General features: G+C 40.3%; 2 protein-coding genes across 3 annotated transcripts in view; both read left to right on the forward strand.

Annotated features, from left to right (window-relative positions):
• samd8 (sterile alpha motif domain containing 8) overlaps positions 1-16,915 on the forward strand; it is a 243,737-nt gene that overhangs the window by 104,179 nt on the left and 122,643 nt on the right. The window lies entirely within an intron of this gene.
• Positions 5,898-16,915, forward strand: part of dock1 (dedicator of cytokinesis 1) — a 294,516-nt gene continuing 283,498 nt past the window's right edge. For both annotated transcript variants that reach the window (XM_079577082.1, XM_079577083.1), the window contains exon 1: positions 5,898-6,101. In XM_079577082.1, the coding sequence (XP_079433208.1) occupies positions 6,059-6,101 (43 nt within the window). In that variant the 5' untranslated portion in view covers positions 5,898-6,058. The remainder of the gene's footprint in view (positions 6,102-16,915) is intronic.

The raw sequence follows: 16,915 nt of genomic DNA on the forward strand, positions 1-16,915 counted from the left end.
CGAGAGGGGAATTGAACTGGCCATTTTGCCCAGAATGGCTGAAACCTGCCCCCGCCCCGCAGTTTGGGAACCCCCTGACATCATGGGCATCACTAATGAGCGGATTAGGCCCGCCCCTGTCAGAAGTGCTGTGTGTCGAACTCTCTCATCTTCCTTGTGATCTCGTGGTGCCTGTTTTTGAGTCTTCTCTGTCCTCATGTGACTACAGCGAGACTGGCCCAGCGCCTGTTAGATAACACACTGTTGTCACCCACATGATCTGACTGCAAGACGACGGAAATGTGAAAACGAGGTCAAAAACAAAAACGGCACATGTGTTTTGTGAATAAGAAATAGGTTAGCATATGTGAGCGTTATCATAGGAATAGGTCTCTAATAGGCACCACAGCTACATCTGAACTCGGGCTGCCTTAAAGGAACAGGTCACCGTTTTGCCATACTGAGACATGTTCTTACCTGAGCTTAGACCAGTTGATACATACCTGTTTGGTCTTTGTACGTGCCCGTGGAAAAGCTTGGTCGCTTCTAACTTCACCCCGTTTGGAGCTATAGGAATATGCTGGGAGAGGCCCAATGCTAACAACATCTTTGGTCATTGTGTGTGACTGAGGGCACACACAAAGACCAGACAGGTACGTATCAACTCGTTTAAGCTCAAGTAAGAACATATTCAGTATGTAAAAACGGCGGCCTGTTCCTTTAAACTTCAGATGAGGACACAAGCACAAGTTTGAAAGCTAAGAACCTCCTGAATTCAGTCAGTGAGCCTGAAACTGCACAAGCACTGACCATGCAGCTTGAGGACAGGTGGAAGAAGGAGAGAGTTCATTTCCACACTGGTTTTAGCCGTGTGGCCTTATGCTTTTGTCCTGAGAACACACAAAAAACAAAAAAAAAACACTTTAACATCAAGTAAAATGTTATACAGTTGTGAATTCAACATTATACATGTAATCAGTCATCAATATTTGTTATATTTCTGAAAGTTGCTGTGTATCTTGAACACTTTCCCTAAAATCAAAATGATTAAAAAAGCATGATCTTGTAAAGTTATATAATGCACAGTTTATGGTGAAAGGAAAGCATTATTTATTACGTGGTAATAGTCAAAATGTGTTTTCTCACATAGAGATTAGTCGTATGGTTTGAGAGGATTTGGGAACTTTATAGTTCTAATAGCAAGATCTACCAGGAGAAGCTTTTCTATGTCTGTATATGGTGTTAAGTTGTGGAACAGTCAGTTTTAAATTTCCTCTACAAACAGAATGTTTGGTCCATACCAAGACAATAAGGTTTAATCATATTCATGTTGTGTTAGCAGGTGGAATATATGGAAATATCTGTGTATTTTATGAGTAAACATTCTCCATCAAAGGTTTGGAAATGCTTTTTAATGTATCAGCTTTATTATTATTATTATTATTATTATTATTATTATTATTATTATTATTATTATTATTATTATTATTATTATTATTATTATTATTATTATTATTACCATTAATAGCATTATTTACATTGTGTGATTGGAGACATTAAACTATGACTAAAATCAGGACGGCTGCGATGTGCACACACAGGTTGGCAGGCACTGTTCGCTCCCCACCAAGTCATCTAAACAATTTGCCTTTGGCTGGTATTCCCTGCTGTATGTCTCTACTATTTTCGTTCTTTTTACAAGGCACCAGTATCTTCAAAAGAAAAACAACTGTGCCACTTTGTCAACCTCACAAAGCTAAAACACCATTTATTCCAAACTTCTCAACGATGGGAAAGCTACAAGCTCCGCAGAAATGCACAAGAAAGTGGAGTCCCCAAAACTTTTCACAGGACAAATGGAACTAGTGTTAGTGGTATTACTGGCCGGCTACTATGTCTTATATATTAAATTCTTTAAAATTGCCATCCTTTATTCTTTTTACATTTTCTCAATGAGCTTCATACGGTCGTCCCCTGAAAGGGTTTCCAACAGTCTGTGAAGTCAAAACCGCTTTTGGTGACTTCAGAAGCCCATTGAGAAAATATCAAAAATGTGCAAAACAGAAATCAAAGCAAAAGAAGAATTTACTTAGAAGGAACAGGCCACCGTTTTTCCATATACTGTGATATGTTCTTACCTGAGCTCAGACGAGTTGATGTGTACCTGTCTGGTCTTTCTGTGTGCCCATGGAATAGTGTGGTAGCTTCCAACTTCATCCCCATTTGGAGCCATAGGAATACATTGGGAGAGGCCAAATGCTAACAACATCTTTGGTCGTTTTGCGTGACTGAGGGCACGCACAAAGACCAGACAGGTATGCATGAACTCATATAAGCTCAGGCAAGAACATATCTCAATATGTAAAAATGGTGGTCTGTTCCTCTTAAACTTTTTTTTTTTTTTTTTTTTTTTTACCTCATACCATAAATGAATGCCTTCAGTGAGAATCTACATTGTAAATAGTCTTGAAATTAAATAAAATAAAACAATGCATAAAAAACTATGTACTGTATATGTGGTTCTGCACATGTGCAACTATAACACTGTTTGTAATAAGGAAGCAGCTAGTTTTGTTTTTCTCTGAAAGTATTTCAGTATTTCGAGCATCAGTGAAATGGAGAGGGTGTAAGTGATTATTATTGTGTCGCTAAGCTGTTTCTGCTTGTTTTGTTCTTGGCACAATACTTGGTCAAAATAGATTATGTTTACAAAAATCTTGCATACGCTACCTTTAATGATGACCTTTAAACACCAATTAGCAGTGGTGGAAGTTGCTTGTTTACTGTCACTTGAAACATCGCAGCGAAAGGGTGAATAATGTGCATCAACAACAACCCTAAAACTGAAACTCCATCAGAACAGAATAATGACTTACACGGTTGACAAGCATCTCAATCCGGTTGCACGCACATGCTTGGTGGTATGACATGCTGAACAGACGGCATCTTGTCATAGAAGGGGGCGTGGCCTTGCTGAGGGGGAAAATAGAATCTTTTGGGAAACACAATTTTTCACAATTTTTAGCCATTTTCTGGAAAAATGTGAACTTATTTATCCCATACAAATAAAGTCAGGTGTAAATCGGGTCCACATGGATATTTTCTCACAGCAGATTGTTCTGTAGAAGTGAAAAAAAAACAGCAGTCATAGCAGGCACTGGCTAGTATTAGCATTAGCACGATGCTAACATGTAGCATCATGTTTTATGTATTTATGGGCTGTTGAACCACTTTGCTCCTCTCCATGTCTGTATATGTATGTATAATGTATATTTATATAGTAGAGAACTATGTTCATAATTCAGCGTTTGTTAAAGTAGTTTTGGAATAATTAGAAAGTTTGGAATTTTCTCAAAAATGTTTTCCCCCTTTTTGACATAGGGCCTCATTTGCTAGTTATCCAGAGTGTTGCTGATACCTGGAGATATTTTTTTTTTGTAATTCATGCAGTTCTTATGTTTGAAGAGTTTCAAATATTTTTTGGAATGTAACTGACCTTGCATCACATGAATGATCGCATTTTGAGGGACTATTTTCTAGCAGATCACTCCGCCGCTGCGTAGCTTATACAACCACGAAGCTGATGCTGCTCAAATATAAGTTATTTTAAATGCAAAATGGTTAAAATTATTCTATCGACACATACATTTATATTGTTAGTCTGGCGTTATAAGTGATTTGCCTCAGGTGCTCTGTGGAGTGTGTAAGACTGTTTTTAGTGCAGGCTAGCTGATAATGTAGAAATGTGCAAGCCTTGCATTAGCCTAGCGCCACGAAACTCTTCAAATATAAGAACTGCATGAATTAAAAAGAAAATATCTCCAGGTACCAGCAACACTCTGGATAACTAGGAAATGAGGTCCTATGTTAAAAATCCTGAAACATCCCTTTAACTGCTTTCAAACATAACCATGGGCGAGTCCAGAGATGCCATCTGAAGCCACAGCTGCCCTGGGATGAACTACAGAAAGAGTAACTGCCAACGCATTTTGCACCAGTCACTCACTTAACTATCACAGTCATGCCCAAGGCAACAAGGTCAGTATAAACCAGACAGAGACGAGATTTGAACCACTGACTTTTGAATCTGTGGACAAACCAATACACTCAAAGAAAAAGAGGGGAGTAAAGGGGAGATGTATCTTTCGTGATTCATCCTATTCCAAATGCTTAATGCATCGCTTTAACCTTCACCACGAAAGCGTTTCTCAAAGCAAACTGAACTTCTTGGTAAATATTACTTTGCGCACACCGACCAAAAGCAGAGATAATACACGTTATCTTAAACATCAATTTCAGGGACCTGCTTCAAAGCACCTTATCTCACCATCACAGCCACGATTTAAATGAATGTGTAATGATGTAGATAGATTAGCATTTTGCCTGCGCCGTTGAAGAGATAACATCGGAGCAGAAGTGGAAATACATTTTGAACGGATGAGTTTGCAGAGCAGTTCAAACAGACAGGACTTGTTGAAAATATCAATGTAAAGTAGAAAGATAGCACCCTCTACAGGCGGGGATGTAAACGGAATAGTCAAAGAGGCAAAAGTTCATATTTGTGTTGAGACAATACCGTACACAAAACACTGGTAAAGAGCAAAGGGGAATACATTTGTGTTGCCAGTAACTAAAACTTACCTAATAAGTATAATGTCATATTTCATTCAAGCATAGCCTCAAAACTTTGATTTAAAGGAACAGGCCACCGTTTTTACATACAGAGATACGTTCTTATCTGAGCTTAGACGAGTTGATACGTACCTGTCTGGTCATTGTGCGTGCACTAAGTCACACAAAAAGACCAAAGCTGTTGTTAGCATATGGCCTTTCCCAGCATATTCCTATGGCTCCAAATGGGGTGAAGTTAGAAGTGACCAAGCTCTTCCATGGGCACGCACAAAGACAAAACGGGTACGCATCAACTCGTCTAAGCTCAGGTAAGAACATATCTCAGTATGGAAAAACGGTGTGCCCTCAGTCAGGCAAAATGACCAAAGATGTTGTTAGCATTTGGCCTCTCACAGCATGTTTCTATGGCTCCAAACGGGGTGAAGTTAGAAGCGACCAAGCTCTTCCACGGGCACGCACAAAGACAAGACGGGTACGCATCAACTCGTCTAAGCTCAGGTAAGAACATATCTCAGTATGGAAACTCGGTGGCCTGTTCCTTTAACACTGACTATTCATATTCCACCTTCATAAAAAAAAAAAAATACAATTTTCCCCAAAACTAAAATGGTGTGTGCTTCTTCTGCTGGTAGGCCATGGACTCCGGTGTTAAATGTGTAATTCTTATCAAGAACCTCATAGTGTTGTCCCATTTTATACTTGGTTTAGCTCAATGTTTAACCTCTTAACCCCCACCTTAACCAAGCACATTTTCTCCAGTTCTGCTCTATCCAAATCTAAAAGCTTCTTGACTGGACTTGCCTACAGCCTATAGGCCAGAGCAACGCCTCATGTGTCGTCACTTTTTAAGTTGTATTTTTGACATTTTTGTTTAATTTTTTGAACTGTTTTGTCACTTTGTCTGTGTTTTCGACGCTTATAATGGTGATTTTTCCAAGAAGCTTTCAGATTTGGGTAAAGCGGTATAATCCTTTGATGGAAAGCCAGATATTTCCTCAAGTGGCAGAGCTGCTTGGGTGAGAAAAGTTTGAAAACCACTGCACTAGAACCAATGACACTTTGGGCAGCAGTGGGAGTTTCTTTTTACTCGCCTTGGTTGGAAGTACTTGAAAAAGCAATCGCTGCAGTTTTTTTTTTTTTTTTTTTTGCAAGGCTACTACGACGAGTCACCCTTGCCCCTCCAGACTCCAGGCTCCAGAGTCGCCTCCTGCTGCCCTGCGTCACCGCCTACACGCGCCCAAAAACCACTGTCCTGCGCTGCGCTCGCTGGCTCCCCCTCGCGGCGCGTCTTGGCACACGGTGGAAAAATGGCTGCTCGCTGTGGCACTCCAAAGCGCAGCAGCCCAAAGTAATCTGTGAACTCTACTTTCGCAACAACGGCGGCTCGCTTCTGGACCTTATTACGCAGCGAAGGCAACGAGTCGGGGACGCGCCGACACCACCGACCATGACGCGCTGGGTGCCCACGAAGAAGGAAAAGTACGGCGTCGGTGCGTAACAAAACTTCTTCCAACACGCTCCATCGCTAGCTCTCTCCTAGCCTCCTCTGCCGCTGCTGTTGCTGTCTTTATAAGTTTGGAAAGGGTTTGGATTTTGGTTTTCTGGCACTTGTATTGCCTGACACAGTTTTTACCCGCGCATTTGACTTACACGATGAAGAGAACGGTGTCTTTGCCCGCTACTTTACATAAAAATGCAAACATGGAATCTGTTTCTATTGTGAGGGGGGGAGAGAGAGAGAGAGCGCTGTGGGGATTGGGAATTGTTAGGCGCGCCTAGTAGTCACAGCGCTGTTTCCTGTCTATGGGGCCTCCCTCCGCTACTAAATAACGAGTAACTGGCTGGACATTCGCTTTTAACACCGCTGTATCAATGCTAAGTCAGAGATCAGCTTTGACAAGAAAAATCTCATAGTTTGATCAGTGTTTTTAAGTTTAGCATCCGGACTGAACGTAGTGTCATATCTGGAGTCCGCTTTCTATGAGTTTTGCTTTAAGTATTATATGGATTAAAAGTAGCCTGAAAGTGTGTTTTAGGGATGGCTGTATCAGTGTTGATGGTTTTATGTCACGTGGGTGTTTTCAAATCCAAATCCAAAATGGCATAGTGCAGCTTTTGTACGAGTAGGTTTTTTTTTATGCAAGTGGCATCCTATAATGTAAACACTGGCTCAGTTCAGCGATGTCATATTAGATGTTTGTGTTCATGCGCGTTCTTTATTGTTTTTATTAAAGATTTTGAGCTTTTTAACGGAACAAACAAAAGTGATAGTATTGAAAACGTTCAAAAAACAAATTCAAAATTCCACCCATCCATTCATTTCCATTCACACATCTGCCTGCTTGAACCCCTCAAAGTACCCCAGAAACTGATCCCAAAATCATCCACCTTCCCTTTCAATTCAAATGTGATTTTGTTTTCCGTGGTTCGTAACATCATTTAACAAATTAGTAGGGTCTCACCGATATGGATTTTCGGGGTCCGATACCGATACCAAAATGAAGGGGGTCGGTCTGGCTGATAGCTGATACAAAGGCCGATATTTTAAGTAATTTAATTTGTTTGTGCTGTTTTTTAAATCACTCAAATAGCCTAAAATTAAGCATTTATTATTATAGCAAAGGTTTCAATCATTAAAACATATAGAAATATCGGTCGACCGGTGTGGGGATTACAGATGGAAATTGGCATAGTGCTAAATCTTTTTAATCTTTTTAATATAGTGTTTTAATGTAAACAATTATCGGGTATTTTGATTGGCCGATGCCGGTGTGCACCACTGACATTTTTGGCCCCATTTTAGAATTGTCTATAATCCTGTGCATGATGCTTCTAAATGTGTCAGTGTTGAACTGTGACAGCAGGGGGCGCTGAAGGTACTTAGTAGGTACTTCAGTAGTAGTTTAGTAGTTACTGGCCGATAGCCGATATTGAAAACATGCTAATATCGGCCGGCTGATATATCGGTTGGGCCCTTCATACTGGTATAGGTTGGAGGGTTTTTCTTATTCCAATTTAGTAAACTCAGTCTTCTAGATAGCACTGAAATAACAACCGTTTTCTGCTTGTTAATAAGATTAGCCGTTATTGGGGGTTCTCCAAAAAACGCAAGCACCGGGTCAGTGTGTAACTGTGTTCCACAAATATGACACGTCAATTCAAACACTGTAGTCCAGTAAGCTGGCATTTCATTTTTGAACATAGAGGACGTGCAGATGATGTCACAGCATGGCAACAGAAGCCAGACGGGTGTTGAAGTTGAGTTATTATTTGTTTAGACGCTCCAAACCCTCTTGGCAATGTAGCTTAAGTAAAGCAAATTGGTTTATGTTAATAGGATTTATTTTTCTTTTGTCGATAAGAGAAATCCACGATGTGTTTTTAAACTCGCTGCCTGTTTTACTGCCTTTTATTATGTGCGACGTATACGTACATTTATGAATAAATGAGGACCTGCTTATAGTGTCATCAATTGATTCTTTCACTGCAGTGCCATTTACTCCCAGTATTTGCTGTTTATTCTTTTTTTCCGACGTCTGAACTCCACTCTAACTTCATTTCATTGTATAGTTTGATTAATTCACTTAAAAAGCAAATGCAGCAGCAGCATTTAGCATATGAATGAGAAGGAGCAGAAAAAAGGGAATAACTTATAATGTCTGCCCCCGTATATCGACACAAAATCAGTGATTGTTTTATGTGTTGAATAAAAGGAAACGCAGAGTTGTGGCGGTAGGGTGAATTTACCCCAAAAGTCCACATTTTGGGCTCTTTATAAGCCAAAAAGAGGATGAGTTACAGTGATGATGCTCTTTCTAGGCAGGTGGCCTGTTGTTTTTTCAAGGAAGGAGCAGGTGTTGCTATTATTGAATTTATGCATCTTCATTGGTGCTTTGAAATAGTATTTGTTATAGTGGCCTTACTCGGGAATTGTTCGCCACACCTGAGCAAAAAAAAAACACCCCCTGCTACCTTTCATCGGGCCAAATTTATGCAGAACCTCTCCTAAAATGGATTGCGTTTTCCAGACTGATGCCTTATCGCAACAAGCAATTACTTTGTGCCGTTCTGCTCAGCTTGCGGGGCTTCCATAAAAGTCTGAAATCTTCTTCACTTTGAGTCGAAGTATAATGGATGAGTCAGAGTCATTATGCATAAGTGAATGTCTTAGACTAGACCAAAGATGTCAGACTTTTAATATATATTTTTTTGTATTGACCAAGTGGCACTAATGAGCCCTGTTCTAGCCCCCTTTACACCCACAGCAGCAGACTCCAAGGAGCAATTCTGCTCTGCAAGTTTTGTCATAAATGGCCCACTGCTTTGTTCTGTACACCATAGATACGTCACAAGTAATAACGGAGGACTTGAACTTGCAATTTGAATGTTCGTTCCTTTGCCTCGAGACAAGTTTGCAAACATTAGACCTCCGCAAACGTGATCTGAAATACATGGCAAGTCTCGTATTTGTTCATATTTCAGGCTTCTCTCAAAAGTGAACGCTCCCGGACGTGTTTAAAATGTGTGCAAGGAACTGGATCTCAGTTTGAACACATAAATTGCAGGTCTAATTGCAGACGGAAAACCATACGGCTCTCCCTGGGATGCAAGATTGTGAACTACAAAATAAACAACACAACTGTAATCCAAGCCTTAAGTGGGTCTGAACCAGTGGTGCAGACTAAATAAAGTCGCGAAGAACACGGACGCCGTGCCTACATATCAACAGGAATCTCTTTGATATTTCATGAAGTTAGACAGTGAATGTAAAAGGTCACGGAGAAATGTGAATAAATGCATTTTGAGGTCATTCTTTCAAAACCGTGAATGCGTCTTGGTTCACAGATAAGAGACGCCCACTCGGAGCATCACAGAAACGGTTCATTCATAAGAACTGGTGTCAGGTTTAAGCGTGTCAGAGAAGATCTTCTGCCGGAGAAAGTCCTCTATAGATTCACTGTGATTCACATGTTTTCCAATTAGCCTTGTTGGGTTTGATGAAACGGCCTTTTGAATAGCTGCTGTGAAGGCTAACTAAAATCTCTCTTTTAACCTCAGTCATGTAAAGAAATGCATTTCAGCACTCAAATTGCCCTTACATCACATGTCTTACTCATACTGTAGTTGGCCTGTATTGCAGTCTTCATTGGAAAATATGTCTGTGGATTTCTTGTATTGAATTTTCTTATGTGTCGCAGTTGATCTCCGTGGTAACGCAGGACAGTCAGTGTCATATTGGAGGATAGCAGACAGCTTTACATGGACTTTTTGCAGGCAGAAATCTCTGGAAGTTTGATATTGCATCATTAAAACAAATGGCCTTTTTGTCCAGCATCACTTCCATACACATTGAACGTTTCAAACATTTACACGCCATCTTTCTTTTTTTATATTGCCTTATGCTAGACCTGTAAGTTAAACGCAATTGCTAATCATTAATTAGCATTTTAGGCAAAGTACTTCACAATACTGCTACTTTTATGCTGTAAGATATCGTAACATTTTGTGCAGCACCCCGTAGTTGTAGTAATTCCTGTTTAATCTTTGTAAAATATTGACAAAGGCAGGAAAAATGAGATTAAGATTGACATTATTTGCATTAGAAACATTATCCAATATGGTGGCATTTTTGTCACGCGACTCTCAAAACCCTCCGATCATACTGATTCATAAGGTCTAGCCATTCATGCCAAAGGGCGTGTGTGATGCAAAATCAACTTTTCTAATCTGGGATAATCTTCTATCCTTGTCACAAACAATCCTGGAGCGGTGTTTCAGCGCCAGCCCACACTCTGCTATTCGTCACACCAAGTAGCTATTGAAGTTCCTCTCACCAAACTTGTCCTTTTTCATGGCAAAGTTCTCTTCTCTGTGCTTATTAATGTCTAACCTCCATCATTGCTATTTCCTTCATTTGAGCCACTTACCTTTTCACTGTGGCAGTATAGGATTTTGTTTTACGCCCACTCTTTTTATGTGAAAGTACATTTTATACCTTCATAGCTTGTCTAGACACATACAGTTCATTATTTGAAGTTGTACAAAAGCATCAAGGCAAAGATGTACTTTGAAAAGTCAGAATGAAGTACAGTGCAAGAGCTTTGTTGATGTCAGGCTTTGTACAGAATTCCCATCATCCTTTTCACTCTTGTTGTTACAATTACAATATGTCCTGGTCTGAACACATCCCTGAAGGCAGCCTTTCCTTCTTAACAATGCTTCCTGTCCCAGTGGCACGTCCAGAATGCAGCCTCTCAGCCCAGATGTAACTCAGCTGATCTGTCCCATTGATTAAGTCCGTTGGCATTCCTCCCACATCCACAGTGAACTATTGAACCTCTCCAAATGGACAGTCAAGCGTTTTGGGCTCCGGTCCCAGCTTTCTCCCTCCACTCCACGTTAATATCATAAAAAAGACAAATTGTGCTTTAGACATTTGAAAGTCTTACCTCTGTCGACCTCGAGCTAATTTCATTTCACTCTTCTTACTTTGTCAAATGCCAAACGGCCCGGTAAATCACAGCTGCCGAAGGCGGGCGTCTTAGTCATTGGGCATCTGACAAATTTTGGAATTGCTTTTAGAATTGCCACTTTTGAGAGAAGGTTTAAGTGTGAACTTCTAAAATCACATGCATTTAAGAATATGGCAGACTCAGGTGGACCCGGTTACATATAAAGAGCAAAGGAGATGGGGAATTGTGTTGCTTGGACATTCAGTTTTTCGATCTATGAGGAAATTTGAGTACAAAAGTGCTGGTTTTATGAGAATACCTATTTGATTTCTTTTTTTGTTGCTCCAGAAAGGAAACAAAAAGCACTTTGGCTTTGTGAAGTAGTGTTGTATTGTCTTAGTTATGTTCTACCATAGACTGTACAATTAAGAATGGACTGAGTGAGCGAGGCTAGCTGAAGCCCGTTCATGCTAGCGCTTTGACTGCGTTTTTGGAGCCAGCCCTGTTATTCAGAATAGGGCGAAAATGAAAAAAAGTAAAAGGATAAAATTAGGATTATGTTGCACTTGTTAACACATTGAGTGCCGCGCTGTTTTGGGGATTTAGCTGTAGAGTGCCAACAACCCAGACAATTTTACATGATATTTGTAGCACCACAGTGTATTCTATGTTATAGCTATAGACACATGCTATGGCTCGTATGAAAGATGAGACTCTAAGCTCTCCGTAGGTGAAAACAGTTCAATTCTACGTGCCTCGGTTCCTGAGAAATCTAAGCTAAACAGAGGCTAGTTTTGATCAAAATCACAGATTTTTTTTCGAGAAACTGAGATATTGCCTGTTTTATGAAACAAAACTGTCTCCCTCATTTCACTCTCTTCACTGGGCTGTAATTGAAAACAGGGGCTTCAGAAAAGAACATCGACTATTGAGAATGTCTGGGCGTGAGTTCCATGTTGTTTTAAGAGAACATAGAGCTGAAATATTGTGATCTTGTGGGTTACTTTTAGATCATACAAAACTATCGGCTTGTTTTTCGTTTTTGGCACTCAATGTGTCAAGTCAAACACATGGAGGACAGAATGACAAGCCAGTGTTCAATAATAAGCTTAAGAGGGGCAAATATGGTTAAATCGAAAGTCCACATGAGCCAGGAACTTCCGAAACCTTACAGTTACAGGAAGAAGTAGGCCACAATATATTCTTAATTTTGCAGTCTACGTGCGCTGCCCAATATATGAAATTTCTGGAATATTGCGATAAGGATAGGTTATGTATAAACGTAAATCTCAGATGGACATTGCGTCACACGATTTTGATGGATTCCCGCATCCGTTCTTCGTCGACTTTTCATGCTCTCCCTGGCAGTATACAGTCGATTATTTCATATCTCCCTGCTCCGCACACCCTGTTGAAATCTCTCCCAGACGCAGTAAGCTAACAAATATGGTGGCAATTAAAGCAGAGTCTGACGGGGGGGAACTCAATAAATTCAACGTGTGATATAAATTCTCAGCTCAGCATTTTACCACCTCCATCCTTAAAACTATGAATTATGATATGTTTTATGGTCAAAGTTGGCTTTATGTGCAGGAGAGATTGTATTTCATTTTGAAGGTGTACTTTTCAGAGGGGCAGAGACTGTGACTTTTTACCATGAGGACAGTTTTTTGCTGTCCGATAGGAGTTGCCTCGCCAAGGATTTAATCTTTTTTTTTATCAGTTCGCTCGAAATAGTGATTAAAATTTTATGCATTAAGCTGTAAAATAGTATAGCAAAGTATAATAAGACCACACTACCGCTAAAACCAGGTCTAAAAGGGTTTGAGAACCACTGCTCTTCAGCTCATTCCCAGATCAAAAGTTGGAAAGGAAAACTGTGAGTCTTGTTAACGGCGCTTTTACAAGATGGACAAATTGCCAACTTGCAAAGCTTTGTACCAATATTAAAGAAAAAAAAAACAGTCAAGGATGAAGGAACTTTTTATTTTTACTTTTTCCCGCAGATAACAAGCCGTCTCGTCTGTTTGTAATCAGCATGTCACCACTGTCTGTAAATAATAGCTGTGAATTGCTTTCCTTTTCGCGGCGGCAGGAAGCCAGAATTTATCGATGCTCTCGGGGCCCAGCGAGTATTCACAACGTCGAGTGTTTATTTTGGGACTTCCTTTCATCTTTAAACTGACCAATATCTGCGCTGTTGCTTTTAGTCACAAGAGGCGCTCCGTGAGAAGTGTGTGAAACCAATACGACTCGTTTTCAGACAACTGCGACGTCTATTTTTTTTTAAACTGCTGCTCCGTCTTTGCTGCAGCTTTACTCTTGTGAGAAGGATGTATGTTTTATAGGAAGAGTAAACTGTTCTTCCTCTTCCCGGTCAGCGGATTCAGTCTTGTGGCTTCTGCTAAGCCTGAGTGATTGAAAGACAGTTCCGCTTGTTGAATATAGATTTGAAATGAAGAAGTGAAAGTACCTGACGGTAATGGTGTTAAGTGATAACCTTTGGTAATAATGAGGTTGTAAACTGAACCGCTGCAATGGATCATAAATTAAAAAAGTGTTATGTATTATCGGTGCCTTTTACCTTTACCATTGTTGTGACTGACACAACCGAGTTACTCTCTTGGGTGATGTCTCAAGACAACGTGGCAAAAGGTAGATTGCAAATATCAAGAGCACAGCAATGTCAGTCTGGCTTCAGTTTAAATCGTTCAGGAAGAGAATGGACTTCTATTGGGGCGTTTGCTGCTGAGTGATCAAGCAAACCTCGTTTCAGCCAATTACATTTAAGTCTGTAGCTAAACTACATAGCACTGAAGTAATTGGATAATTCGTTTTTAAAAATATTGTTTGAGTTTGTAAGTACGTAGGAGCCTTTCGGATTTGAGCCCGAGCATCAACCCGAGCCTTTCGAGATGGAATTTATGGTTCATAGTTCCCAACTTTGTATCCTTGAAGTCCCCCAAGCACGTGATGTAGTTGGGCCGCGCCCCCCAACAAAACATGAAGCATAATTGCTAGTATTTATTTTAAACAAATATTAAAATTGGAGTGTTTAATGCACCTGTAAATTTGTCCTTTCTCAGTCATATTTGATGAACGTTAACCATATAATTTAAAGCAGTACTAAATAACTCATGCCCCTAAAGGCCGTAAGCATGTTGCAGTTTTTTACTCATTAATTGTCCGTGAGAGTAAATACTACGCTGACAGAAAAAACAGAGGGAGAGAGAGATATTGTACATTCATTTACACAATGGAGATCAATTTTTTTCATTCAATCTTGGCTGTGAATACTGTTTAAGTGGCGCTAGCCCGCAGTAAGCTTTGCCCGTTAGCCTGTTAGCTTCTTCTTCGTGATTCCATTAGTGTGTATTGGTGCTCTGACCCGGAGGCAGCAAAGTTGCAAGAGAGGTTTTCGCGACAGAGAGACACCAGGAGGAGATGAAAGACCCCCCAATCATCCCATTAACGCTTGTATTACCCGCAGAGGGACTATGGAAAGGATTTATTAAGGGTAACACGTTACTTAGGTCTGCTTTAACTCAACTATTATCACTTATGACCTGACCATCTGACCGCTCAAGTCAAACTACAAGGTGAAATACGCACAAATGTCAACTTTTTTCTCACATAAAAAGTCGCATAATGCACCTTTTTAAGCAAACACAAACTGAAAGAAAAATTTAAATTGCCCGCGAGGTCTTTCTTGTGTTCAATACTTTACTACATTTGCTACAATTAATAGCTTAGTGAAATATTAATTTAACTATCTATAATTTGTCTCTCATCTTTCACCTCGTCTTTGAAGGTCAGCGCGACTTTTCCATTGCTCATTCTGAATTACACCCGAACCGCAGCGTGTTGCTCGGCGAGGCAGTCCTAATGGCGCGGCTCCCGGTGGTTTGCTCCGAGACTGTGGCTGAGACGAATGACATCCACAGCCAGTGTTTAATCACCTCACAGCTCAGAGGTTCCACACTGTTCCTCTCGTAAACTGAAGATGAGTAAAGGAACACTTTTTACTGCTTGTTCTTCTTTGGCTGCCAAGGAAAAAAAAAAAAAGTTGGGAGCGAAACGATGAGGCGCCGGAGACAGATTTTTCATTAGACCATATCGGATTTTGGGTTGTGTTCCGACATTTGTGATGAATAAATGAGATGGGATGGTTCGTGTGTAAGTTCTTTCCCTTTTTCGTAGTTTCACTTTCTCTGTCAAGAAGTCTGAAAACAATGCAGTAGCTGTGTGAAAGCCTAAACTGGGGCGTTCAAAAGATTTTTATTTTTTTTTCTTCTTCCCCCCTTTAGATCTTTCAATAAGAGAATCCAAAAGTGGGCCATGCTAAAAATGTGTAGTGAGTCAGGGGTGAGTCAGCCGCCATGTGCCGTCACTGTCGAGCTCAGATGTTTGTGTTTACGTAGAAAAAGCACGGAGGAACCTTTGGGCTTTAAACAAGTCGATAAACACACGACAAGAAATAAAAATGCAACATGAAAGAAATTGAGTGTGCTTAGATCTGTCCGTCTCGGCACAAGTCACCATTAAAGCAGACTTTGAACATCGTACAGTGCAAAGGAATTGGGGACATGGTGATCATTTATTGGCTTCAACTAGAGGCGGGTAGTACTCAGTTACATTTGCTCAAGTACATGTATTTCAGCAACGTTTTGAAGTTTAAAAAAATAATAAAGAAAAATAGTGGCTCGTTCCACATTCAGTAAAGTGGCAAAAGCTTCATGTGATACATACAATAGATGTGGTTTGTGCTTCATGTAGTTTATTCTTCTTTTCTGGCATTTCCTTTGGAAGTACTAGGATTGTTACGACCTTTCGTTTTTGGTTCTCATCATTTGTTACTCAGTTTCTCACAGTATTCAAGTAGCATTTCGCCCAGGTCCTTTTTCAATCTTAAAGGTGCATTATGCAACTTTTATGTGAAAAATAAAGTCGGCATTAGTGCGTATATGACCTTTAAGTGACCCATTGGCTGTATGAGTGGTCAGCATGGCGCTTTCACACTTTCCATCACAGTGGTCTCTACAAAGCTCCAGGATCAATTGTTTTGTAGGTTTTCTAGTGAGAGGGTCCGTCAGCAGTGAAAACCTACAAAACAATTCATCCTGGAGTATTGTAGAGACCACTGTGATGGAAAGTAAAGGTGGCATGCTGACCACTCATACAGCCAATGGGTCACTTAAAGGTCAAATAAGTACTAATGTCGACTTTATTTTTCACATAAAAGTTGCATAATGCACCTTTAAGCCACTCATTTCTTTGATCACTACTTTTGAGTGAAGTTCTTTCAAAGTAAAGTTATTCTTATTTGAGTAAATATTTTAGTGACTCTGCCCACGTCTTGTTTTAACTAGGGTTGGGCGATGTCCCCTTAATTGGCCGTTGACGATGTTTACAGTGAACCATCGTGATGGACGATGATATCGTCCATTTCTCATTATAAGCATTTTTTTTTCTCAAGTCTGAGAGGAGAACGACTTATTCAGAGCGTGAACTCCAAGGCTCTTATCACTCTAATACAAATGTAAATCGGAGCTTATTATTTGCATTTGCTCAATTTTAACGTAATGTTTAAGAAACAGTGGGTGAACGGGACAATATTTTGAAGTTTGCGTCGTAGCTACATGTTTGAAGCCGCTCCACGCGCCGCCCGGTCCCGTGTGCTCTAACCTCTTAACTCCTGCTGCACCGCGCCTTTCTCTCTCCTCTCTCTTTCCTCTCTCGGTCCTTCGTGAGAATAGTCCACGCGCTCAGCTAGCTCCGATGTGAGCGCCATCTCATTTTAAAACGGTTTAAGTTTCAATACGCAGCAAAGCAAAGCAAAACCACGCGCTGTT

Source organism: Gobius niger (assembly GCF_951799975.1).
Source record: "Gobius niger genome assembly, chromosome: 19".
NCBI classification, from domain to species: Eukaryota; Metazoa; Chordata; class Actinopteri; order Gobiiformes; family Gobiidae; genus Gobius; species Gobius niger.